Raw genomic sequence first — 26,146 nt, forward strand, 5'->3', positions numbered from 1 at the left:
TTTTGTACTGTTTCTAACATCCCTATGGACCCATTTCCCTGTTTGACCGCTAGGCTTTATGGGTATTATGACTCATACTGTCGTACTCTATTCTATGGCTGCAAAAGCACCACTACATATCAAGCGATCAAATACCAACACTACGATCATAGCCACTCACACACAGGCCATTACATTCTATATAATACCTACAATACTCTTCAAACCCATGTGGTCAGTAAAGTGCCAACATTTGCTTAAAATTTAAATACTCTTCACAAACTAAGATGTCGGTTCAATCATAAATGTTAAAGTGCTGTATGTTCCAGTTCAGAATGACCTAGTGCACACTGTGGTGATACAGCACATTCAACACAACAATGCTATCACAAACCTTTGTCAATTTTACATCAGTTGTACAACCTGAGTGTTTACTAGGTCTATGTGCCTTTAGACGTGAGGCTGTGGGTCACGTGTTGAGGTCAGTGGTGGTCCTCAGTAACAATCATTACAGGGTTCAGTCCTGTCTCCAGCTCTTTCTGCTTCTGCAACAAACCCTGGAATCAAACACGGTGCTTGTGAGCAGGACTGAAGGAAGTGAAACTACAGTTCTTTCCTCTGCCTACTTTCAGAGTCTCTACTCATCTCCCTGAAGTGTACACTCATTTAGTCCCCCTCGTGGCTTTAAAAAAGGAGTGGACTGTCTTTTTACTTTTAGAGTGAACGAGAGCGCACTGAGGAGAAGGGTAGAGAATGTGACTGTGTGTAATGGACACATAGATGTAATTACAGATACCTGCCGTAGCTTGGAAAGGCTCTTCAGTATGGCCTGCTGTCTCTCTGTGTTCCTAAGCAGCTCTGGGTGGAGCAGAGGGTCCTTCTGGTGGGGAGGGCTAATGGGCCTGCACTGGACCCCATCTGTCAGAATATGAAACTAGCGCTATATACAAAATATATCTGACAATACCCAGAATAAATCTGAGATGATCCCTATACACAATAACTCTACATTATTGTAAATGTGCCTTTGGCTCCACAATAACATGACAAAGTTACGGTGTTGAGAGCAGAGCCTCAGCATGGTTCAGAACAGTGAAAATGACCTCTGACCTGTGTGTGTCTGTGGATGTGTGGAGGGTCTGGAGATGGGGGCACGGGGATCCATGTGGTACACCTCGTCGGTCCTCAGATAGGGGATGTACTCCGAGGAGGAGGGGAGCAGTCTGTGTCCTGGAGCGAACCATGGGCCTGTGTAGGGAGGCGGGAGCCACGGGACTGGTTCTGAAGGCGGTGTTTGATAGCAGGAACTGGAGGGGATCTGGGGGGCACTCTGGAGGCGCAAGACATCATGCTGTTACATCTGACAATGTGGTAGCCTCGTTTAACCAGACGGAATGTGGTAACCTCGTTTAACCAGACGGAATGTGGTGACCTCGTTTAACCAGACGGAATGTGGTATCCTCGTTTAACCAGACGGAATGTGGTGACCTCGTTTAACCAGACGGAATGTGGTAACCTCGTTTAACTAGACGGAATGTGGTAACCTCGTTTAACTAGACGGAATGTGGTAGCCTCGTTTAACCAGACGGAATGTGGTAGCCTCGTTTAACTAGACGGAATGTGGTAACCTCGTTTAACCAGACGGAATGTGGTATCCTCGTTTAACCAGACGGAATGTGGTGACCTCGTTTAACTAGACGGAATGTGGTAGCCTCGTTTAACCAGACGGAATGTGGTAGCCTCGTTTAACTAGACGGAATGTGGTAGCCTCGTTTAACCAGACGGAATGTGGTGACCTCGTTTAACCAGACGGAATGTTGAAAATGATTTCACCTCAAACACGGTGTTCAGTCTGATTTAATCAGGCTACAGATGGAACACCACTGCCTTTACTTCTACTCACCTTCCAGTGTGAACAGCCGTGGCGTGTGTCACACCTGTGATGCCATTCTTTATCCTGCCCTGTGCAGTGCTAGCAGGGTAGTTGGCTTGTGGTGGCGAGGGGTCAGCAGGCCTGAGGTCAGGTTCGGGGTCAGGGGGGTGAGGGGTTATGGTGTTCCTCTCCATCATGGTCATGAGTTCCATCTGCCTGCGGAGGCGGCTCTCCTGCCTGGTGTGTTGTAGCCCTGCAGGGTAGCGCTCTGATGCCGGGACATAGGGTTTACTGGGTCTCTGAGTGTTCCACTCTGGCCTACGACCTCCTCCCCTGTGTCTCTGGCCTTGGTCTGTCCGGGCAAAGGCCTCGTACAGGTCTCCTGCACCTGAGATTGTACTTTATTAATCTCCAGGAGGAAATTAGTTTCGCACTTATAAACATAGTAAAAAAACAATACACACCACCTTCTCCTACTCCCAGGTCGTTCAGCCAAACGTTCTCCTTCCCCGCCCTGGGGCCAGGAGGGTTCCTCTGAGCCAGCTGTGCTTCCTGCCTGGCCTCCCGCCTGCACCTCTTGGCGTTGGGAGGAGGAGGTCTGTACTCTACAGGGATGTCTGGGGTTTGCACTGCCTGGCTTCGATTACCTAGAGCCTCCACTGTGTACGTGCAGCCCGGCCTGACTGCTGGGTTCACTTCTATGCAGACACAGAGAGAACACCACACAGGGAGGCATTTTAGAATGCCTATTTACAACAGAGATTTGGTGAGTAGTAGATGCATGCCTGTATAGTACACGGTACATGACACTAATTCAGTTAACCACACCCAAACTGTAACATGCTAGGAGGAATAGTGTAATGTATGTTACCAGACTTCACTGCCATGTCCTTCCTAAGGGAAGCGGTGCTGCAAGTCTCTTCTCTCAGGGTGTCCATCTCCCTTCCTGTCCCTGTCTGGTAGTGGTATGGTCCTGAGCTGGTGTTAAAGACTAAAGACAGAACAGTCAAAACCTGCTTTGCTTTCATCAAATACCAAAAGTAGAACCCCAGGGTTAGATTTTTATTTTATTTTTTACCTTTATTTAACTAGGCAAGTCAGTTAAGAACAAATTGTTATTTTCAATGACGGCCTAGGAACAGTGGGTTAACTGCGTTGTTCAGGGGCAAAATGACAGATTTGAACCTTGTCAGCTTGGGGATTTGATCTTGCAACCTTTCAGTTACTAGTCCAACGCTCTAACCATTAGGCTACGCCAGGGAATTTTAAAAATAAATGCTTTTAGGGTTACCCGGGCCCTGATACTCCTGTACTGAACACCATGTTCAATGGATAATCTGTTGAAAACGTTTAGTCCAGGACAAGCTATAGTCCTGTCCAGGAAACCAGAAAGCTTTGTCAAATATACAACACTGTTACTGTATAAAGCACATGTGGTCAACTCCCCTGGAGAGCTAGGCCACTGGGTGGGCAGGCTTTTGATCCAACACTGCTAAAACACATCATTATAACATACATTAGTCTACAACCAAAAAGTTGAGTAAAATAATTCCCTCATTCAGTGAATTAGGTATCAAATGGCTATACTTTGACGCAAGGTGGCTAAGCGTGAGGGTTCAAGACTGACTTTTTCCCAAGTAAGACATGAAAGAAGTTAGACATTTCATCTAACATGTTCAGAGAAAGTTAGATATTTTGACGAGCAACATTTCAAAATAGGATCCAGAATAGTCATGTGTTTTTCTCTTTAGAGATCAATTTGACTGCATGTTTTTTGTGCATATTGTCCTAGGCCAGGGTTTCCCAAACCCGTTCCTGGAGAGCTACCCTCCTGTAGGTTTTCAATCCAACCCCAGTTGTAACTAACCTGATACAGCCAGCTAATTATTACAATCAGGTGTGCTAGATTAAGGTTGGAGCAGAAACCTACAGGACAGTCTATCTCCAGGAACAGGTTGGAGAGCCCTGGGCTAAGCTTATAGCTACATCATTTAACACATAAGGAAGTGGGGACACAAAACATTTGCTAGATTGCTAACTAAAGATATTGTTTCTAGATAGCCATACAATTGACCTTACAGTAAATGTAATGTCCTACAAAAACATGCCATTGATAGGCCAGGTGATGTAGGGCTATTCACCTTAAATGGCTTGCTCCACATCATCTCAATTACACACGGTTTGTAAAAGGTGTAATTAACTCTATATTGACACTTGAGAAATTATTTAGATTATAGCTGAGACTATCTTATTTTTTAACAACATAAAGGGTAGTTGTTTTTCCTGCAATTAAATCTTGAAATGTTGCTCAACTGTCAGTATGCTTGTACTTATCAGAACGCATCTCTCTCATCACTCAGTGTGTAAAAGGGGGAGAGGAAGTGAGCGCCAGCAGCGAGACAGGGACAGGGCAGATACTTTCCTTGCAGGAAGCAGGTTAATGCATAATACTGTTGACCAAATAGTGGTTTTATTTTTTTCCGCCGCGTGGTAACAATTAAGCAGCGGCACAATACAACGGAAACACTGTAGTCATCTACGTTGCATTTTTTAAGCCCTGAATGGAATGACATTTTAATACTTATTAACGCCTTTGAATCAGATAAATGAGTTTCAGAATTTAAGGCCCTGCGGACACCCTGTAACAGTAATCACCCCGTGAGGAGACAGGTTCCCCCTCCAGAGAGTGTTGCAGCTTGGAGACGTCGTGTCCCTTCCTGGCCAGCTCTCTGATCCTCTGCTGCTGCTTGTCCTTCAGGGCCTCCTCCTGGGCCCGCTGAACACTCAGGTAAAGCTCCTCCTGCTTACGACTGTGCTGCTCCTGCAAGGACCACCACAAGTGTTACAAAGACCCCAACAAACACAGTCTCTTGTCAGTTAATATAATGCATGCTTGGCATGACAAACAACAGGAGTAGGCTAAAACTTATAATACAATTCCAAATTCGAAAACAAATGAAAAGAACTTAATTTGTGATTGCTAGTCATCTCTTTCATTAAAGCTGATATACTGGCAGAGATCCCCAACGAGCTCTAAGTTCAGAAGTGTAACATCCATGTGCTCTGACCTCTGTGTGCCTCTTTCTCTGAGTGTCGAGCTGGTACTGTTTCTGTAGCAGCTCTCTCTCCTGCGCCACCCTCCTCTCCTCCTCCTGCTCCACAGCCAGGCGAACGGCCTCCTCTGCCTCTCGTTGCCTCCTCCTCTCCTCCACCTGAGCCTCGATGGCACGCTGGAACAGGATGGAACAACCAATCCACAACACTGTCAATCATCTTAAGAGTCCCAATGGCCAAGAGAATTTGAATTTTATTAGAATCCCCATTAGCTGACGCCATGACATCAAATAATATTCCTGGGGTCCATCATAGCACATTGCGTAAGATTATACATCAGATTAAAGGATTTGGTGTTCTACCGTTATCCCACTCATACCTGATGCTCCAGCTGTTTCACTCTCTTCCTCTCTCTCTCCTCGATCTGGGCTGGGTCCAGTAGGGCCGTCATGGTACGGAGATGGCTGAACAAAGAAATATACATCATAGAATAGAATGAATAATTGTTCCAGATCAGATGGATAGGGGAAAACTCTTGCACTGGATGGCTCACCTTGCCTTCTGTGGGAATCCTCCAGTGATGTCGACGCTGGCTCTCCCAAGACTGTCCCCTCCGTAGGTGCTGGCTCCGTCCCAGGCCACAGACAGGGCTCCAAAATGGGTCCTCTGTTGACTGAGGGGCTCTGACTCGCCCCTCTCTGCAGCCACGGGGGCCTGGAGAGGGACTCTCATCTGGGGGGAGTCAAAGTGCATGGCCCAGCGCTCATGGTCCTCAGCCTGGGAGGGAGGGAGGGAAGTGGATTAGTGGAAACACGCTATTGAGCATTGTTTTCAAGTCTGGGAACCTACAGGGGTAAACATTTTAATTCTAACCTGGCACTAACAAACCCGATTCTAACAAACCCGATTCAACTAAACAATTAAAACATCCTGTTACTTGGCTGAGATACTGTTTCTCCTGCCGGTGTCGCAGCTTGTCCTCCTCCCTCTGACGGTCCAGATCCTGCAGCCACCTCCTATGATGCTCCTTCTTCTGAGCGCTGAAGGCATGTTCTACTGGGGTGGCCTCCTGGACATCACAACCACAAAAACAGCAGCTTTACAACAGCACTCTGTTGTAACCTTCAGTTGAGATGGCCTGTTCCCTGTAACTCGAATAGTAAATGTGTGTTTGGTACATTATGGTAGTGAATGGTACTCCACCCCCACTACGAAGGCAGATCTGATGGCAGAAGGGAGGTCTCTGTGACTGCTGTAGCTCTGAGTGGAGCACAGTGTGTCTGTGTCCTCCAGACCGGGTCCTCCTAGCATCTGGCCAGAGACCACAGAAGCTTGTCAACAAACATGTTTTCTTAGACATTGACAGTGAAAACTTTTTGCAGAAAAAAAAATCCATTGCCTACCCTGGTGTGTATGTGACCATCTCCGGGACCAGGTTTGGATGTGATGGTCACCCTTCCCCTGGGGCCATGGTCTGCCGTGACATCTGGTCTGCTCAGGTCTTTCTGCTGTTTCTTCAGAGCCATCTGTTCATCTTAATCAGACAGAGAGCAAGCCAATCAAATCACTTCATTAATGTCTGAGAAGCTGTAGCACACCACAATACTCAGACAGCACCAATCAATCAATTAAATTGATGCTCCAGAGGTCTTGTATAATGTAAGCCAGCAGTTTAAAAGTAATGCTCAGGAGCCAAAATGGGTCCCAGAAAATGGTGCACTACCTCATCCATTTCGTATGATATGTGAAATAATGTGTAACTCGTATGATATGTTACGAATTGTTTTAAAAAATGCTGTACTGAAAGTGAAACCAGCCCCTTGCTGTATTGTGTGCTGTGGTACTGTACAATACTAGATCACAATACTTAGGTGCCAACATGATAAGTGTTGTGATTCTCATGATTCTAAACTGAATAAAAATATAAAGGCAACATGAAACAACTTCAAAGATTTTACTGAGTTACACTTCATAGACGGAAATCCGTCAATTTAAATAAATTCATTAGGCCCTAATCTATGACTGGGCAGGGGCACAGTCATGGGTGGGCATAGGCCCACTCGTGTGAGAGCCAGGTCCACCCACTTGGGAGCCAGGCCCAGTCAATCTGAATGAGTTTTTCCCCACAAAATTGCTTTTTACAGTAATAAATACTCCTCAGCCCCTCCGACGATCCCGCAGGTGAAGAAGCCAGATGTGGAGGTCCACATGGTCTGTGGGGCCCGGAGTGATACCACATGGTCTGTGGGGCCCGGAGTGATACCACATGGTCTGTGGGGCACATGGTCTGTGGGGCCCGGAGTGATACCACATGGTCTGTGGGGCCCGGAGTGATACCACATGGTCTGTGGGGCCCGGAGTGATACCACATGGTCTGTGGGGCCCGGAGTGATACCACATGGTCTGTGAGTGACCACATGGTCTGTGGGGCCCGGAGTGATACCACATGGTCTGTGGGGCCTGGAGTGATACCACATGGTCTGCGGTTGTGGGGCCAGTTGGATGTACTGCCACATTCTCTAAAACAATTTTGTAGGTGGCTTTTGGTAGAGAAATTAACAGTCAATTCTCTGGCAACAGCCCGGTGGATATTCCCTATGCCCAACATGACAATTGCACACCCCCTCAAAACTTAAACATCTGTGGCACTGTGTTCTGTGACAAAACTGCACATTTTAGAGTGGCCTTTTATTGTCCCCAGCACAAGGTGCATTGTGTAATGATCATGCCGTTTAATCAGCTTCTCGATATGCCACAACTGGCCAGGTGGATGGATTATCTTGGAAAAGGAGAAATGCTCACTAAAAGGGATGTAAACAAATTTGTGCACAAAATTTGAGAGAAAGGTTTTTCGTGCGTATGGAAATGTTCTGGTATCTTTTATTTCAGCTCATGAAAAATGGAACCAACACATGATGCATTTATATTTTTGTTCAGTATATATATATATATATATATATATATATATAGAAATTCGATGTTCCAAACATATTGCTCACCATAGGTCTGCTGCAGAGGGATAAGAGCCATGCGAAAACAATTTAATTTAAAAAAATAAAATAAAAATTAATTGAACCTTTAACTAGGCAAGTCAGTTAAGACCAAATTCTTATTTACAATGACGGCCTACTCCAGTCAAACCCAGACGATGCTGGGCCAATTGTGCGCCGTCCTATGGGACTCCCAATCACAGCCGGATGTGATAGAGCCTGGATTCGAACCAGGGACTGTTGCACTGTGATACAGTGCCTTGGACGGTGGTGCCACTTGGAAGCCCAAGTTATGCAAATAAAAGTGCTGAAAACAAAATTGGTTCCATATTTAAAAAGATGGAGAACAAGCTATGAAGGAAAAATACTTAGTGCATGTATTTTTTGGTGCAGGTACAGCCAACTAGCTCAAATAATATTGCGATAGTCAAAACGATACGCTATATTGTCAAAAATAATATCCTGATGTGATGGGTGAAATTGATCCAGTTACACTAGTTTGTACCTAGTTCTTTCCTCCATTGTGTCCTCTTGGCCTCCAGTGCTTCTTTGTCCAGCTCTCTTTCTCCCAGAGAACTGAACAGGCCAGATGGTTGACCACAAATCGCCCACCTGTCCAGTAGAAAAGAAAGTATGCTAAATACATAACATAATTGAAATTTCACATTTTAGAGGTGTCTCTCAAGTGGTCAAATAGGCTACAATGTGCTCCTAGTATATTACCTTTCATCCTCGCTTTTTTCCTGTGAGTTTCCATTCCCACTAACATGTGCAGCACTTCCTTTTCTCCCCGTTCCATTCAACAGGCAATCCTCTTTAGAGTTCCCGTCATTTCCTTGAGAAAATGCAAACTCTGTTAGCTACATGCATCATAGATGGTAGTGGTACATCTTCAATTTCATCATCAGGTTTATTTAACAGAGAGCCATTTGCACTTGAATTGGGATTATTGTAAACGTCTCACTCTAACCTGTTTGAGGCTGGCTGTGTACATCTGGATCCTGTGAGCGAATGGTTGAGTTGTTGATTGTGCTGAGGATCTGTTGGAGCTGCTCATTGGTCAAACAGACCAAGCTGTCCTTCACAGTGGACTTTGGAGGTCTATCGGTGGCTATCTGCCCATGTCCTTTAGCTGAAGACACTTTGGCCAAGGCTTTGGTATTGTGGTCAGTGCTGCCCTTGGCCTTTGGTTTTGTATGATTGGATGCAACCATTGGAGTGTCATTCTTGACTGGCACGGTGTGTGTAATAGGGACTGCCTTCCTCCTCTCTGCACGTTTCCTCTGTACTCTCAGAGGCTCCTCAGATACTGGTTCGGGAAACTTCTTTGAGTTGAGAGCATTTTGTGGTCTGGTTCGAGAGAGTATCTAATATTAAATCATAAAAAGGAAAGTAAAACGACAAGGATAGTTACAGTTCATGCATTTATTACCATAAGTGCAAAAAGTAACAGTTGTTAGTTTTCTGCTATCTATCTTACCTTATTTGGATTCTTCGTATCAACACCTACAATCATGGCAAAACATAAATGACAACTCAAGTTAAAATCGGCTTGGATTCCTTTGAAGTATATGGTAATGTATAATGATAACTTAAAGTTTAACTGAACGGTATGATACCTACCATGATGATTGGTTAGAATTAGCCTGGGCTTTCCATTTTCAACTTCGAACATCAGACCATCCCTGTTCACCAAAACAAAAAGGTAATAGCTATAGATCTAACGTTAGGTATGTTGCTACATAAGGCAGATATAGATCTAACATTACAGTTTTATGCTAGCCACATTATCTTTCCAAACTTTGATGGCTGGTTGACAAGCTTCAACTAACTATCTAGCTAACGTCACCAACTGCACAGCTCGTTAGCTAACGTCACCAACTGCAAAGCTCGTTAGCTAACTTTAAACACGACTGGTGAAAGGAAAAATCATTACTCACCCCAGATTCATTTTAGCTGACAGTTGTCATTGAACTGGCTGAACGATATACATAAATCGTGTTTCTCACCAAATAACTTTGCTAACCATTGCTCGGTAATAATTGTCCAGTTTCCCCAAACTCCTAGCTAAACATTGATACCTCTCGATATGTTTATTGTGTCAGAGATCCTTTTCTAATATCTCTGATTGTGTATGTTGGTTGCTGTCAACGACCAATGAGAACATAAATGATTGGCTTATCACTCACAGGTTTGTATTGAGCAGCGAATCAGAATACGTCTTGCTAAATAGGTTAACTTTACGTTTCCGACATTACGGTGGTAAACCCCTGTGCTTAAACTCGGGATTTGACTAGATGGTATACGGGACAAGGGAGGAAGAGGCGAAGCGAGAAGATTTACCCCGCCCAAAATATGTCCGAATTAGATTTTTTTTTTTAAGATTGTATGGTCTGTGAGATAGTGTCTTATTACATTAGGCTTATTTGATCGGGTTGACGTTTCGTAATATTTAGGCTGTTACAAATATGTTATATATAAAGATGCTCACTCACATGACTCCACTGACACTCCAAACACACACATAACATGCAAACATCTTCATATTGACTCGACACACACACACACGCAAACACACTCGTATACAATCATAATTTACGCCGCTGCTACGCTGTTTATCAAATATCCTGATGCCTTGTAACCTTATAGGTAAAATATATATTCCGTTCTGCCCCTGAACAAGGCAGTTAACCCACTGTTCCCCAGTAGGCCGTCATTGTAAATAAGAATTAGTTCTTAACTGACTAGCCTAGTTACATTTTTTTTAAATACAAAAATACATAACTACCTCTATCACTCCAATTGTAAATATGGAATTGGAACTGACCCGGTTTATAGCTTCTTACTTTTTTGTGTTCTTATTTCTATTCATCATGTTTTTGTTCTACCTTGTGTTATTTTTAGTGCTAGGTGAATATTGCATTATTGCGTTTGGAGCTTGCAAGAAAGGCATTTCACTGTGCTTGTGCACGTGACATAACATGTTCACGTGCATATCTGGTGTCCGGAAAAATTAAGGCAATTACAATTATAAAAACATTACAGTGCATTCATAACATATGTCACAACACACCAAGTGTGTGCTCTCTGGCGCCTACTCCACTACCACATATCTACAACACAACATACATTTGTATGTGTGTATAGTGCGTATGTTAACATGTGTGTGTATGCACCAATGTTTGTGTTGCTTCACAGTCCCTGCTGTTCCATAAAGTGTATTTCTATCTGTTTTTTAATCTGATTCTACTGCTTGTATTAGTTACCTGATGTGGAATAGAGTCCCATGTAGTCATGGCTCTATGTAGTTCTGTGCAACTCCCATAGACTGTCCTTGTCTTGGGGATTGTGACCCTCTGGTGGCATGTTTTACGGGGGTATGCATTGGTGTCTGGGCTGTGTGCTATTAGTTTAAACATAAATTAACATTAGAATAGTCCCGCTCGATATTGCCTGCATTGAGGACGTGTATATCATTTTCTTTGGCGGTCACTCGGCTACCATGCCAATATAATAGATAATCTGACGGGACTCCCTACAAAAAAACACGTCACTTCGACAGTTATGGCTAGCAGGGATTCGGTTTTTGTCAGAATTTACTTTTCCTATCAGGTTTAGAATGTATGCAGCAAATTAGGAGAATAAATGTGGCAGAATATGATAATTAGGTTTAGGTTTAGCTAAAATGTGAAAACCCACTTTGGATACAGCTACGACTGGAAATGACTTTTCGTAGCAGGTTAAGGAAGTATTTTCGCTAACTTTAACCTAATTCGCATAGCATGCTACATTACTTATCCTAACCTGCTGTGTAAACGCTCATAACCTACTAGGTAAAGTCACTTCCGGAAGTGCCATGTTTTTTTTAAGGAATCTCGATGGTGTACACATACAGCTACAGACATAAATTACTTTTTCGTAGCAAGTTAGGAGAACTTCCGTATCATATTTGGTTCATTCGCGTAGCCGGTTGGGATAATTAGGTTCGCGAAAATGCTACAAAATGTCCCTTCCGGTCGTAGCGATAGACAAAAGTGGGTAATGTCTAGATGGGATCCAGCTTTTGTCAAATTTACTTCAAACGTATTTTTTGTTGTTGTTGCATTTTACCTAATATTAACCTGCCACAATTATTATCATAACCTGCTACGTATGTTCTCCTAAGTGAATGAACGTAGCAGTTTAGGAAAATTGGGTTAGGGAAAGGGTTAGCTAAAATTCTATCATAACCTGCTACAAAAAGTAACTTCCGTCCGTAGCTGCATTCTATCTAGTAACAACTGCAAACTCTGCTTTCGTTGCTGTACCATGGTGAAACGAGCACACTGAGTAACGTGTACATTTTTGTTTCCCAATCACACGAATGAGGAGGGGACTAATTCGGATGACACATGAAAATGTAACAACAAATGGGGGAAAAAAAACCTTCTGGACCATGCTAGCAAATATACTGTTCTGTGACGCTAATACGTGCTAATATTAGCAAGCATGGTGAGACCAAAGAGAACCTGTCGTGTCGGTGTATGTCGTGCTTGTGGGGAAAACATTTCCAATAGAATATACGTGCACAATCTATTCAGTCAGTTCGAAGGTCAATGTTTGAAACCATTTGACTACACCACAGCATTGGAGGACCTCACTGGACCAATTTCTCAGGACGATGCCTTACCACAGATCATTTGCGAAACGTGTCGTAAACTTCTCAAACGGTACTACAAAAGCTTTTGCGATGTGGAGAAAATTGGCAGTATATTTCGAGAAAGTGCTCAGAAGCAGAGGGAAAGTCACTCTCTTGCATGGCGAACTCGGGACGCCCAACAAGGTGAGATTAGTATCACCCCCTTTCCCCACGAGAGAATGACAGACGCGTGTAAGGTTACCCCGCGAGATTTGACCGTAACGTTAGTAGTTGTGCCAAAGAGCGAGTACACAGGCGAAGAAGCCACGCCACATCCCAACAACGATAACATCAAACCTGAGCCTGCAGAAATCTCAGTATACCTGGAAGAAGATATGGAGCAGGATCCACAGTCTGGCGATGATGCTGCTTCTTCGAAGTTAAGCCAGGTAAACACGTGTTGTCACCTTTAATACCTGCTGTATGTTGGAGAGAAGTCGGGGGGTAGTGTTAAAGGTTCGAAACATCTTGGAAGTTTCTAGGTAGGTGTTCAAGGTCGCTAGTGTACCTTCGTTTCTGAAGTCCTGCACCCCTCCAATGGCGCCACAGTAGTGCCATGATCCTATTTGACAGCAATGCTGTGATCATTTATAACCTATAAAGTTGAACTTTATTCAACCGTCAAATCGTTCAGTCTTCTCTCCTCCTTCCATTGCAAATAACTGCATTTTGATAGTTTGGTCGCAAGTATCAGGTGAAAATGCTTGCTGGGCCACTAAAAGTTTAAAACATTTATTGATTGGTATTGACATTTCCCCCTTCTAATTTTAGGTGAGTGTGCCAACTAAATACATCCTTACTGGACCCATGGAAAAACTTGTGGATAACATGTTGAATGGACAATTCTTCAGCGCAGCAAAGGCAATAATGGAAATTCCTGATTTGGCTCCCCTTGTTACTAAAGAGGTTTTGAACCAAGTTGTCAAAGAATGCAAAGAGCTCACTAGTGTTCCATTCAACTCCATACTTAGACAGACCAGTCCATCTTCTCTGGAAGCCTTCAGATGGGACACTGTTTTTACTGAATGGAAGACAACCGCACCCACGTTCCTTAGGTTTCTGGAGTCCGCGAGCACATCTACATGGGTTTCTGCCCTGACCAAAGAACGTACACAGAGAAAGAACTTCGCCATAGGCATGGCTGGAGCCACTCTTCTCAAGGTACGTTGCGGCAGGATGAGTGCACCCATGTATCGGAACTCGCTTATCATGCACCAGGCTCAGAAGAAAAAGTGCTTCAATAGGTTTGCCAGACTTGGTGTCTGTGTTACAAAGCAAAGCATGCTTCATCTGTTGAGAAGAGTGAGGGCATCTGAAGGAGTAACCAGGACTCCCTCTGCAGGTGAAGACCACAACTACGACTCAGTAGCGCCAAGAAGATCCACAGAAAATACTGACAGACAGGTGTGTGTAATATTTGTTTCTCTCATCGTTGGAGTCAATTCCAATTAAATTTCAGTCAATTCGGGAACTAGGCCTAGACTGAAATTCCAATTGTCTTCAGTGCTTTTCTAGGTTGAACAATTGAAATTGCAATTTGATTTACTTTCTGAATCTACAAGGAATTGCCCCCAACCTCGCTTTTGATTATACAGTGTCTCCAGAAGGTGTTCACACCTTGACTTTTTCCAGATTTTGTTGCTACAAAGTGGGATTGATTTAAATGTCATTTTTGTCAATGATCTACACAAAATACTCCAATGTCAAAGTAGAAGAGAACTTCTAACATTTGTAAAACATTTTGTGAAAAATTAAACCATTTCTTGATTAGAGAGGGATCCAACCCCTTAGTCAATACATGTTAGAATCACCTTTTCACACCGGGAAAGTGCAACATTTGCCCATTTATTATTTTCAAAATTCTTCAAGCTCTGTCAAATGGTTTGTTGATCATTGCTGAACAACCATTTTCAGGACTTGCCATAGATCTTCAAGCAGATTTAAGTCAAAACTGTAACTCTGCCACTCAGGAAGATTTACTGTCTTCTTAGTAAGCAACTCCAGTGTAAATTTGGCCTTACGTTTTCAAATACTGTCCTGCTGAAAGGTGAATTAATCTCCCAGTGTCTGGTGAAAAGTAGACTAAACAGGTTTTCCTCTAGGATTTTGCCTGTGCTTAGCTCCATTATGTATTTTTTATCCTGAAAAACTCATAACATGATGCAGCCACCACTATACTTGAAAATATAGAGTGGTACTCTGTAATGTGACGTATTAGTTTTGTCCTAAACATAACATTTTGTACTAGAGATGTAGATTTTGCTGCCGACTAACCCGACCCTCATTAACCGGTCAACAAACGGTCAAATAAATTCCATACACTGACATGACCAACAGAAAATACTGTGCATGCATACGAGGAACGGACATTTTTCATTAAGAGCTTAATGAAAACATAATAATAGCAAGCCTATAGCTTGTTATTGAACATGCAACTGCAGTAATGAAGCAACTATTAACTTAATTTTCAAACATTTTTGCCAAAATACAATTTTGCGGGAAAACAGTTCACCTGATGTGAGCCGTTCCATATGCTCCAGAGATGAAATTATGAAAATCTTAAATTTAGAAAGAGGGGGAATCTAATAGCAACAACTAGAATGGGTTACTAATATGACTAGGATTTTGGCTTATGGACAACAAAAGAAAGTTGATATGAAAACCAATAGAACTGTAGAAAAATCTGTAGGTCCTACTTCTATGTGTAATCAGGTGCGCGTCCTTACTCAACATTGATAGGAGCGCTCCAAAGAAAAGACAATTACTAAATTGACAACTCGTAAATGGAATAAAGTAAACCAAAAGTTGTTTCTCACAAGTGTAGCCTAAGTTGTGCAATGAGAACGGTAAAAAACTGGAATAATAATGTATTGAATGCATTAACAGACATTACCGTAACCAAACATTTGTAGATTAGGAATTAACGGTAAATGTACTACTGTAAAAAGAAAAGACACTAACAATCAAATGCAAACAATTCACAATGAAGTTATGAAACAAAGAATGTGCACAAATTGTCAGGAGAGAGCGAGAGACAGGCATTGTCAGGAGAGAGCGAGAGACAGGCATTGTCAGGAGAGAGCGAGAGACAGGCATTGTCAGGAGAGAGCGAGAGACAGGCATTGTCAGGAGAGAGCGAGAGACATGCATTGTCAGGAGAGAGCGAGAGACATGCATTGTCAGGAGAGAGCGAGAGACGGGCATTGTCAGGAGAGAGCGAGAGACGTGCATTGTCAGGAGAGAGCGAGAGACGGGCATTGTCAGGAGAGCGAGAGACGGGCATTGTCAGGAGAGACAGGCATTGTCAGGAGAGAGCGAGAGGGCATTGTCAGGAGAGAGCGAGAGACGGGCATTGTCAGGAGAGAGCGGGCATTGTCAGGAGAGAGCGAGAGACGGGCATTGTCAGGAGAGAGCGAGAGACGGGCATTGTCAGGAGAGAGCGAGAGACGGGCATTGTCAGGAGAGAGCGAGAGACGGGCATTGTCAGGAGAGAGCGAGAGACGGGCATTGTCAGGAGAGAGCGAGAGACGGGCATTGTCAGGAGAGAGCGAGAGACGGGCATTGTCAGGAGGAGCGAGAGCGAGAGACGACAGGCATTGTCAGGAGAGAGCGAGAGACGGGCATTGTCAGGAGAGCAGCGAGAGACGGGCATTGTCAGGAGAGAGCGAGAGACGGGCATTGTCAGGCATTGAGAGAGCGAGAGACAGCATTGTCAGAGATACTTCCCAAAGGCAGGCATTGTCAGGGAGAGCGAGAGACAGGCTCAGGAGAGAGCTGAGCATTGTCAGGAGAGAGCGAGAGACGGGCATTGTGCAGACACAGTCCTACTTCTCGGACTGTACCATGCCCGCGGACTCGGAAATGGATGAGTCCACTGTGATGGGCGGTGATAAGATAAGACCGGTGTCTTGTGTGCCATATATACAGTGCCTTTGGGAAGTATTCTGACCCCTTGACTTTTTCCATATTTTGTTACATTACAGCCTTATTCTAAAATGGATTAATAAATAAAATAATCTGCAATCTACACACACTACCTCATGATGACCGAGTGAGAGGTTTATACAATTTTGCAAATGTATTAAAAATATTTCAAAAACAGATACCTTATTTAAGTAATCAGATCCTTTGCTATGAGACTCAAAATTTTGCTCAGGTGCATCCTATTTCCATTGAATCATCCTTCAGGTGAGGTTGCACAGTTGAAAGTGCATGTCAGAGCAAATACCAAGCCATGAGGTCGAATGAGTTGTCTGTTGAGCTCCAACACAGGATTGTGTCGAGGGACATATTTGGGGAAGGGTACCAAACAATGTCTGCAGCATTGAAGGTCCCCAAGAACACAGTGGCCTCTATCATTCTTAAATGGAAGAAGTTTGGAACTACCAATACTCTTCCTAGAGCTGGCCACCTGGCCAAACTGAGCAATCAGGGGGAGAAGGGCCTTGGTCAGGGAGGTGACCAAGAACCCGATGGTCACGCTGACAGAGCTCAGGAGTTCCTCTGTGGATATGGTTGTCCTTCTGGAATGTTCTCCCATCTCTGCAGCACACCACCAATCAGGCCTATATGGTAGAGTGGCCAGACAGAAGCCACTCCTCAGTAAAAGGCACATGACAGCCTGCTTGGAGTTTGCCAAAAGGCACCTAAAGGACTCTCAGACCATGAGAAACAAGATTCTCTGGTCTGATGAAACCAAGCTTGAACTCTTTGGCCTGAATGCCAAGCATCAAGTCTGGAGGAAACCTGGTACCATCCCTATGGTAAAGCATGGTGGTGGCAGCATCATGCTCTGTGGATGTTTTTCAGAGGCAGGGACTGGGAGACTATTCAGGGTCGAGGCAAAGATGAACGGAGTAAAGTACAGAGATCCTTGATGAAAACCTGCTCCAGAGCGCTCAGTACCTCAGACTGGGGCGAAGGTTCACCTGTCAACAGGACAACGGCCGTAAGCACACAGCCAAGACAACGCAGGAGTGGCTTCAGAACAAGTGTCTGTATGTCCCTGTGTGACCCAGCCAGAGCCCAGGCTTGAACCCGGTCGAACATCTCTGGAGAGACCTGAAAATAGCTGTGCAGCAACGCTCCCCATCCAACCTGACATAGCTTGAGAGGATCTGCAGAGAAGAATGGGAGAAACTCCCCAAATACAGGTGTGCCAAACTTGTAGCATCATACCGAAAAAGACTCTAGGCTGAAATCGCTGCCAAAGGTGCTTCAACAAAGTATTGAGTAAAGGGTCTGAACCGTAAAAGTGATATTTCATTTATTTTTTGACAAATTTAGCAAAAATGTCTACCTGTTTTTGCTTGTCTTTATGGGGTATTGTGTGTAGATTGAGGGGAAAATAACTCAAATAAATTTTATGTGGAAAAAGTTAAGCGGTCTGAATACTTTCCGAAGGCAGACACACACAAACTCAGTTTTTCACCATTCCTGACATTTAAGCCTGGTAAAAATTCCCAGTAGCTGGTAGCATTGCTTTTAAATTGTAACTTGGGTCAAATGTTTCGGGTAGCCTTCCACAAGCTTTCCACAATAAATTGGGCCCATAATTTGGGCCCATTCCTCCCGACAGAACAGATGTAACCGAGTCAGGTTTGTAGGTCTCCTTTCTCACGCACGCTTTTTCAGGTATGCCCACAACTGTTCTATAGGATTGAGGTCAGGGCTTTGTGATGGCCACTCCAATACCTTGACTTTGTTGTCCTTAAGCCATTTTGCCACAACTTTGGAAGTATGCTTGGGGTCATTGTCCATTTTGAAGACTCATTTGCGACCAAGCTGAGATGTTGCTTCAGTACATCCACATAATTTTACTTCCTCATAATGCCATCTATTTTGTGAAGTGCACCAGTCCCTCCTGCAGCAAAGCACCCCCACAACATGATGCTGCCACCCCCCCCCATACTTCAGGGTTGGGATGGCGTTCTTCAGCTTGCAAGCCTCCCCCTTTTTCCTCCAAACATAACGATGGTCATTATGGCCAAACAGTTCAATATTTGTTTCATCAGACCAGAGGACATTTCTCCAAAAAGTACGATCTTTGTCCCCATGTGCAGTTGCAAACCGTAGTCTGGCTTTTTTTATGGAGGTTTTGGAGCAGTGACTTCTTCCTTGCTGAGCGTCCTTTCAGGTTATGTCGATGTAGGACTTGTAGGACTTTTGTACCGGTTTCCTCCAGGATCTTCACAAGGTCCTTTGCTGTTGTTCTGGGATTGATTTGCGCTTTTCGCATCAAAGTACGTTCATCTCTAGGAGACAGAACGCATATCCTTCCTGAGCGCTATGACGGCTGCGTGGTCCCATGGTGTTTATACTTGCGTACCATTGTTTGTACAGATGAATGTGGTACCTTCAAGCGTTTGGAAATTGCTCCCAAGGATGAACCAGGCTTGTGGAGGTCTACAAGGTCTTGGCTGATTTCTTTTGATTTTCCCATGATGTCAAGCAAGGAGGCACTGAGTTTCATTCACAGGTTCACCTCCATTTGACTCAAGTGATGTCAATTAGCCTATCAGAAGCTTCTAAAGCCATGACAATTTCTGGAATTTCCCAAGCTGTTTAAAGGCACAGTCAACTTAGTGTATGTAAACTTCTGACCCACTGGAATTAATCTGTCTGTAAACGTTTTTTTGGAAAAATGACTTGTCATGCAAAGTAGATGTCCTAACAAACTTGCCAAAATTTTAGTTTGTTAACAAGACATTTGTGGAGTGGTTGAAAAACGAGTTTTAATGACTCCAACCTCAGTGTATGTAAACTTCCAGTATGTATGTTATGTTATGTTATTGTATTGCTTCTTGACCAACAGCATATTGACCAGTTGACTAATTGGGGTCAGCCTTAATTAGGTTAGTATTGTGGAGTAACTATGTTGTTGATCCATCCTCTTTTAAAAAAAAAAATCCTGTCATGGCCATTAAATTAACTGTTTTAAAGTAACCATTGGCTTTGTGAAACCCTTGAGCAGTTTCCTTTCTCTCCGGCAACTTGAGTTAAGGAAGGACACCTGTATCTTTAATGACGGTGTATTGATGCACCATGCAACTGGTAATTAATAACTTTACCATGCTCAAATGGATTTCTACCCATCTACCAATGGGTGCTCTTTGCCAGGCATTGTAAAACCTCTTTGTGGTTGAGTCTGTTTTAATCTACTGCTCGACTGAGGGACCTTTTTATAGATAATTGTATGTGTGGGGAACAGGGATGAGGTAGTCATTCAAAAACCATGTTAAACATTATTGCACACAGTGAGTCCATGTAACTTATGTGACTTAAATTCTTACTCCTGCACTTTAGGTTTGCCAAAACAAAGGGGTTGAATAGTTATTGACTCAAAAGACAGTTCAGCTTTTTAATTTTTAATTGATTTGTAAAAAAAAATGTTTAAAAAAACATAATTCCACTTTGATATTATGGGGTATTGTGTGTAGGCCAGTGATGAAAAATCTCAATTTGATCACTTTTAAATTCCATCTGTAATGCAACAAAATGTGGAGAAGTCAAGGGGTGTGAATACTTTCAGAAGGAACGGTAGGTTGTGTCCTGGTTGTGATATACATTTTATCCCCAATGTGCTCATCCCTTTGTGGGACATGGTGGTTTTTATTCAGTCATTTCATGGCAGAGCAGAGGGAAGTTCTGTCAGAGTTATAGATGTAAAAAAATATTGCAATATTTATTGAGTAATGATTTTCTTACCCTTGCCTTAATGGAGCAGGAGGACACAGAGCCCACAGCGACTGAGAAGCAGGAGGACCCAGAGCCCACAGCGACTGAGAAGCAGCAGGAACCAAGGACCAGTCTGGGGGAAGAGCAGCTTCCAGACTCTGGAACGACAGAGTCCACAACAGTCACATGCACTCCTCTCTTTCGGAGCAAAAACCATGGTCAGGGCCCATCCAAATGCCAGGCCAAGCCCAAACCTCTGCCCAAACCCCAGCCTCAGCCCCAACATCAGGCCCAGCCTCAGCCCCAACATCAGGCCCAGCCTCAGCCCCAACATCAGGCCCAGCCTCAGCCCCAACATCAAGCCCAGCCTCAGCCCCAACATCAGGCCCAGCCTCAGCCCCAACATCAGGCCCAGCCTCAGCCCCAACATCAGGCCCAGCCTCATCCCCAACATCAAGCCCAGCCCCAGCCTCAGGCCCAACCTCAGGGCCAGCCCCAGCCTCAGGCCCAACATCAGGCCCAGCCTCAGGCCCAACATCAGGCCCAGCCCAAGCCTCAGCCCTTCCCCACAACCTTTCTCCTGGCCCAACCCTTCCAAACAGCACAGAACCAAACTGTTGTGTTGTCTAAACAGAATGCCCCCCTGATGATATTTACACTTCCCTATGTGCAAAGCCCTGCAGCTCAAAGTGAGGAAGTCAAAGGTGTGGAAAGCACTACGTTGCACAACTACAACGTTCCTTGTTCTTGCCAGGTTTGTGGGCAATCATTTGACTTCACGCGTCATTTGATAAGACATGTTCAGATGCACTTAGCGGAGCAAAACCGTTTGTGTGGTTTGTGTGGGAAGGTCCTTGGGGCTGCAGAGAACATGGCGGTTCACCTGCAAACTCACAGTCTAATGAAAACTTTTTGTCATATTTGTGGCAAATGTTTCCCTAAGAATTCTGAGCTGAGATATCATATAAGTATTTATCACTATGTGGAGAAGCCACATCTGTGCGAAGTGTGTGGCAAAACCTTCAGACATGGCAAGGCCCTTAAAGAGCATCATACGTCCTTTCACATAGAAGGACGAGATAAGCCATATAAATGCCATTTGTGCAGAAAAGGCTTCTCAGGAGAAAGACAAGTTAAACTCCACCAGTTAACTCACACTGGAGAGAAACCGTTTCAGTGTGAAGATTGTGGCATGTGCTTCAGGGAGAAGAATACTCTTAAAGGGCACATGAGGACTCACACAGGAGAGAAACCGTATAAGTGCAGAGAGTGTGGAAAATGCTTTAGATTGTTAGGTGCTTTAAAATGTCACCTACTAACTCACACTGGAGAGAAACCGTATCGCTGCAACGTCTGTGGCAGATGCTTCAGTCAGTCCTCATCCCGCAAGACTCACATGAAAACTCACAAAATGGCTCACGCACCACAGAGTCCAGAGAGTGCAGAAAAGGCTTTGTCGGAGTAGGATCTCTAAAATGCTGGTCCAATGGAGAGACACCATACAACACACATGAACATTTACTAAAGGGAGAACCCACAACATGCCTTAGAAGTTGTAAAAGTGGCCTGTTCTGACATGTTTTAGAAGACAAAGACATGCCTCTAAAGTCACTTCTCTTGTTTAAATACGTTGTGAATTAGCAGTTTGAAACATCGCTAATGAACTTGTACTGTGGAATGTTGGAGAGTCAGTCTATGTCATTTTCACAAAGAGGAATCGACAGCATGTGGTCAACTTGTCTGTCCCAAATTGTTATGAGACTGCCGACTGGTCCCTAAAATATGTTAGTCTCACAGTTACAGATGGATTCATTTCTTTATGTTTTGGTTAAAAAGTATTGTAGTTGCCAGAGGATAACACAATAAAATATTTTGTACTGTTTTTCAACCACAGAAAGGACACACTTCTCATAATAATGAGAATGCATATTCACTAAATAGGTTTAGCTCCTCTTCCATGTAGTCTTACTGTTGGTTAAACCTTAAGATGTATGAGAACTGAATGTTTTTTTTCTAAAGGCATTTTATTGAGATCATATAGGGCGCATACTAAACTCAGCAAAAAAAAGAAATGTCCTCTCACGGTTAACTGCGTTTATTTTCAGCAAACTTAACTTGTAAATATTTGATTGAACATAAGATTCAACAACTGAGACATAAACTGAACATGTTCCACAGACATGTGACTAACAGGAATGGAATCATGTGTACCTGAACAAAGAGAGGGGGGGGGGGGGTCAAAATAAAAAGTAACAGTCAGTATCAGATGTGGCCACCAGCTGCATTAAGTACTGTAGTACATCAAATCAAAATCAAATTTATTTATATAGCCCTTCGTACATCAGCTGATATCTCAAAGTGCTGTACAGAAACCCAGCCTAAAACCCCAAACAGCAAGCAATGCAGGTGTAGAAGCACGGTGATCTCTTCTCTTCCTTTACATCTCTTCCTCGTGTACTGCACCATATTTGCCAGTTCTTGCTGTGAGATGTTACCCCACTCTTCCACTAAGGCAAGTTCCTGGACATTTCTGGGGGGAATGGCCCTAGCCCACACCCTCCGATCCAACAGGTCCCAGACATGCTCAATGGGATTGAGATCTGGGCTCTTCGTTGGCCATGGCAGAACACTGACATTCCTGTCTTGCAGGAAATCACGCACAGAATGGGCAGTGTGGCTGGTGGCATTGTCATGCTGGAGGGTCATGTCAGGATGAGCCTGCAGGAAGGGTACCACATGAGGGAGGAGGATGTCTTCACTGTAACGCACAGGGTTGAGATTGCCTGCAATGACAACAAGCTCAGTCCGATGATGCTGTGACACACTGCCCCAGACCATGACGGACCCTCCACCTCCAAATCTATCCCTCTCCAGAGTACAGACATTGGTGTAACACTCATTCCTTCGACGATAAATGCGAATCCGACCATCACCCCTGGTGAGACAAAACCTCTACTCGTCAGTGAAGAGCACTTTTTGCCAGTCCTGTCTGGTCTAGCGGTGGTGGGTTTGTGCCCATAGGCAATGTTGTTGCCGGTGATGTTTGGTGAGGACCTGCCTTACAACAGGTCTACAAGCCATCAGTCCAGCCTCTCTCAGCCTATTGCGGACAGTCTGAGCACTGATGGAGGGATTGTGCGTTCCTGGTGTAACTCGGGCAGTTGTTGCCGTCCTGTACCTGTCCCACAGGCGTGATGTGTGGATGTCCAGATGTTACACATGGTCTGCCAATGCGAGGACGATCAGCTGTCCGTCCTGTCACCCTGTAGCGCTGTCTTAGGCGTATCACAGTACGGACATTGCAATTTATTGCCCTGGCCACATCTGCAGTCCTCATGCCTCCTTGCAGCATGCCTAAGGCACGTTCACGCAGCTGAGCAGGGACCCTTGGGCATCTTTTATTTGGTGTTTTTCAGAGTCAGTAGAAAGGCCTCTTTAGTGTCCTAAGTTTTCACAACTGTGACCTTAATTGCCTACCGTTCCACAGGCGCATGTTCATTAACTGTTTATTGTTCATTGAACAAGCATGGGAAACAGTGTGAAGTTATTTGGATTTTTACGAATTATCCTTGAAAGACAGTGTTATGAAAAAGGGATGTTTTTTTTTGCTGAGTTTAGATAGTCGACTTGGTCTCAAAGAAACTGTTGTCTTTGCTGTTGTTAGCTTTGTTTCGCGGCTGTCCCAGAAGGTGGCGATAATGCGCCAACTTGATTGTTGTTGGGTGCGCCCTGAACCGTAGAAGAAGACTTTCAATCGTAAACAACTAGCTAACGTTAGCTGGCTGCTAGTGTGCGTTTCTTTTCGCAAAAAAATGGCCAAATTGGAGTTGCTAAGTTTGTTTCTCACTGAACGATTAACGTCTGCTGCACAGGATATATATAAAATGTTAGAAGAAACGTTTGCAGAATACCAAGCAGAGATCACTTACGTAAAGAGAGAGAATGAATTTCTACGGAAGCAGTTTAATGCTAACAGACCGAGAAAAGTGAACGTTAAACGAGGTTTGTAGGACCTAATAATGCACATTTCATTATTGGAAATGTAAGTCATATTTCTATCTAAAAGAGAATATTAGGGTGTGAACTAGCAACTGTACTTGTGTTTAGGGGGAGTTGTGACATGTGCAGTGCACGCACGTCCGCTATAGAATTGTTTTACCAACAAGGGGTCTGTCTGAGATGTTATTTTGTCAACCATCCATAACTGCAGGTCTACGACAGATCACCCGCACTGTCTCTGTAGCAGTAGCTCCCCCAAAGCTGAAGCAGGAGTCGAGCCCCAGTCTGGGGAAGGAGGTTTCACAAACTGAGGACAAGAAGCAAGAAGCAAGGACCAGTCAGGGGGAAGAGCAGCTTCAAGAGACTGGAACAACAGAATTGATGCCTACACCCACCACTCACTGTTGCAGCAAAGACAATGATCTTGGCCCATCCAAAACATTGCCCCAGATCCAGCCCAAGACCTTACCCTCCTTACCCATACCCCTTCTCCTGCCTCAACCCGCACAGCCCTTCCAAATCGCACAGAACCAAGCCGTCGTCTTATCTCATCAGATATCGCCTCTGGTCATTCAGGTTGTAAAGAAATTGTTTATTTGTAAAGACTGTGGGAAGACTTTCCGTTACATGAGTCGTTTGAAACAGCACACACGCATGGCTCACACGCAGGAAAAACCCCACTGCTGTACGTTGTGTGGAAAGTGTTTCCTTACCGCCAGCAAGTTAAAAACACACCAGCTAATACACACCGGCGAGAGACCCTACCTCTGTAATGTCTGTGGTCACTGTTTCAACCAGAGGTCGAACCTCAAAGTACACATGCAGAGGAAACACAAAGATGTCAAGGGTGTGTGACAAAAAAAAAATAGCATTCAGTATACGGATTTACATTCATATTTACATTTTAGTCATTTAGAAGACGCTCTTAGCCAGAGCGACTTACAGTTAATGCATTCATCTTAAGATAGCTAGGGATGAGGAATGAGGGATGAGGAAATGGTTATGTGGGAAAAAGACAGCAAAAATAAATAAAGTTGTAAGACACATCTCCCCAACCCCTACATTCAGGTGTATGTCAGTGGAGGCTGAAGGGAGAACGGCTCATAAGTCTGGACCGGAGTGAATGGAGTGGCATTGATACCAATCCCCACATTTCCCTCCAGCCATTACCACGAGCCCGTCCTCACCAATTAAGGTGCCACCACCCTCCTGTGGTGTATATCATTTCTCCTCCCTTTCTTCCCTGTATTGTTGTCTCAAATCATAAACTACATTAAAGATGTAAAACAGCCTGTTTTCTTTTACAGGCTTCAACCTCTAACTTGTATCATATTTTGGCTCTAATTGCTGGACAGGTCTTGCATGGTAAGATGCTTTTGCTCGGCTCAAAAGCAAATTCAGTCAACCCCTGATAAGTGCACATTGGTTAATTGCACCAGTCTATACAAAACAATCTCAAGTCACTTGTTGTGTTCTAGATACAGACACCCCAAAATCATGAGAGGATTCATATGTTATTTCAATGTGGGGAAGATTGTGAACACTTTTCCAGGCACTGCATAAGGAGTTGGCTGTATTTTGTGTGCAAAATTCACCTGGGTATACCACTCAAAGCTCACTCATTGGTATTCACTTCTGTAGCCTGTGGTAGGTGCCCAAAATTAACATGCCCTTTAAACCTACATAAACCATGTGCTGTCTTCCATAAGAACACCCTGTACAGTACTGAAAAAATATGGATTAACGTGTACAATGCATTCATTTTCAGCGTTCCTTGAGAGCTGAACATGATGTTTGGGTTTGGCCTTATCATATTTAGGGCCTCGCGTTTTCCTATTATTACGGTAATAGCGGGCATTCCTTATCACGTGATCAGCGAGAGCATCTTTTAGGTCC

The 26,146-nt window shown here is 44.1% G+C and overlaps 2 protein-coding genes across 6 annotated transcripts; one reads left to right on the forward strand and one right to left on the reverse strand.

Moving 5' to 3' along the window:
- Positions 1 to 1,095: 1,095 nt before the first annotated feature.
- ccdc66 (coiled-coil domain containing 66) lies at positions 1,096 to 10,178 on the reverse strand. The gene is made up of 17 exons (XM_064966967.1): positions 9,837 to 10,178; positions 9,520 to 9,581; positions 9,377 to 9,402; positions 8,867 to 9,263; positions 8,620 to 8,731; positions 8,402 to 8,508; positions 6,310 to 6,440; positions 6,110 to 6,217; positions 5,844 to 5,975; positions 5,460 to 5,683; positions 5,286 to 5,370; positions 4,921 to 5,082; positions 4,508 to 4,673; positions 2,724 to 2,843; positions 2,317 to 2,550; positions 1,883 to 2,240; positions 1,096 to 1,309 (listed from the first exon to the last, which is right to left on the reverse strand). Exons 1-17 carry the CDS (start codon positions 9,845 to 9,847, stop codon positions 1,165 to 1,167), a joined length of 2,580 nt encoding a protein of 859 aa, XP_064823039.1. The 5' UTR covers positions 9,848 to 10,178; the 3' UTR covers positions 1,096 to 1,164.
- A 1,853-nt stretch (positions 10,179 to 12,031) lies between these two features.
- Positions 12,032 to 24,867, forward strand: LOC135540360 (zinc finger protein 250-like). 5 transcript variants are annotated; one of them, XM_064966965.1, is made up of 4 exons: positions 12,032 to 12,963; positions 13,346 to 13,978; positions 20,298 to 21,005; positions 24,462 to 24,867. In XM_064966965.1, exons 1-4 carry the CDS (start codon positions 12,385 to 12,387, stop codon positions 24,492 to 24,494), a joined length of 1,953 nt encoding a protein of 650 aa, XP_064823037.1. In that variant the 5' UTR covers positions 12,032 to 12,384; the 3' UTR covers positions 24,495 to 24,867. The 5 variants fall into 5 exon arrangements, 4 of the variants coding, with proteins under 4 accessions (XP_064823037.1, XP_064823034.1, XP_064823035.1 ...); XM_064966962.1 differs by lacking the exon at positions 24,462 to 24,867 and having other exon boundaries at positions 20,298 to 22,481; XM_064966963.1 differs by lacking the exon at positions 24,462 to 24,867 and having other exon boundaries at positions 20,301 to 22,481.
- The last annotated feature ends 1,279 nt before the right edge of the window (positions 24,868 to 26,146 follow it).

The sequence above is a fragment of the Oncorhynchus masou genome, chromosome 5, assembly GCF_036934945.1.
Source record: "Oncorhynchus masou masou isolate Uvic2021 chromosome 5, UVic_Omas_1.1, whole genome shotgun sequence".
Classification (NCBI taxonomy): Eukaryota; Metazoa; Chordata; class Actinopteri; order Salmoniformes; family Salmonidae; genus Oncorhynchus; species Oncorhynchus masou.

What these genes read in the sequence shown, in the direction of transcription:
- ccdc66 (XM_064966967.1), bottom strand. An exon ending in ATGGTCACATACACACCAGG is followed by an intron (nt 6,218 to 6,309) that starts GTAGGCAATGGA and finishes GTCTCTGGCCAG; the next exon opens with ATGCTAGGAGGACCCGGTCT. An exon ending in CCTGGGAGTAGGAGAAGGTG is followed by an intron (nt 2,241 to 2,316) that starts GTGTGTATTGTT and finishes GTACAATCTCAG; the next exon opens with GTGCAGGAGACCTGTACGAG.
- LOC135540360 (XM_064966962.1), top strand. Translation starts at nt 12,385, where the DNA reads ATGGTGAGACCAAAGAGAACCTGTCGTGTCGGTGTATGTCGTGCTTGT. An exon ending in CTTCTTCGAAGTTAAGCCAG is followed by an intron (nt 12,964 to 13,345) that starts GTAAACACGTGT and finishes TTCTAATTTTAG; the next exon opens with GTGAGTGTGCCAACTAAATA. An exon ending in CAGAAAATACTGACAGACAG is followed by an intron (nt 13,979 to 20,297) that starts GTGTGTGTAATA and finishes GCCTTAATGGAG; the next exon opens with CAGGAGGACACAGAGCCCAC.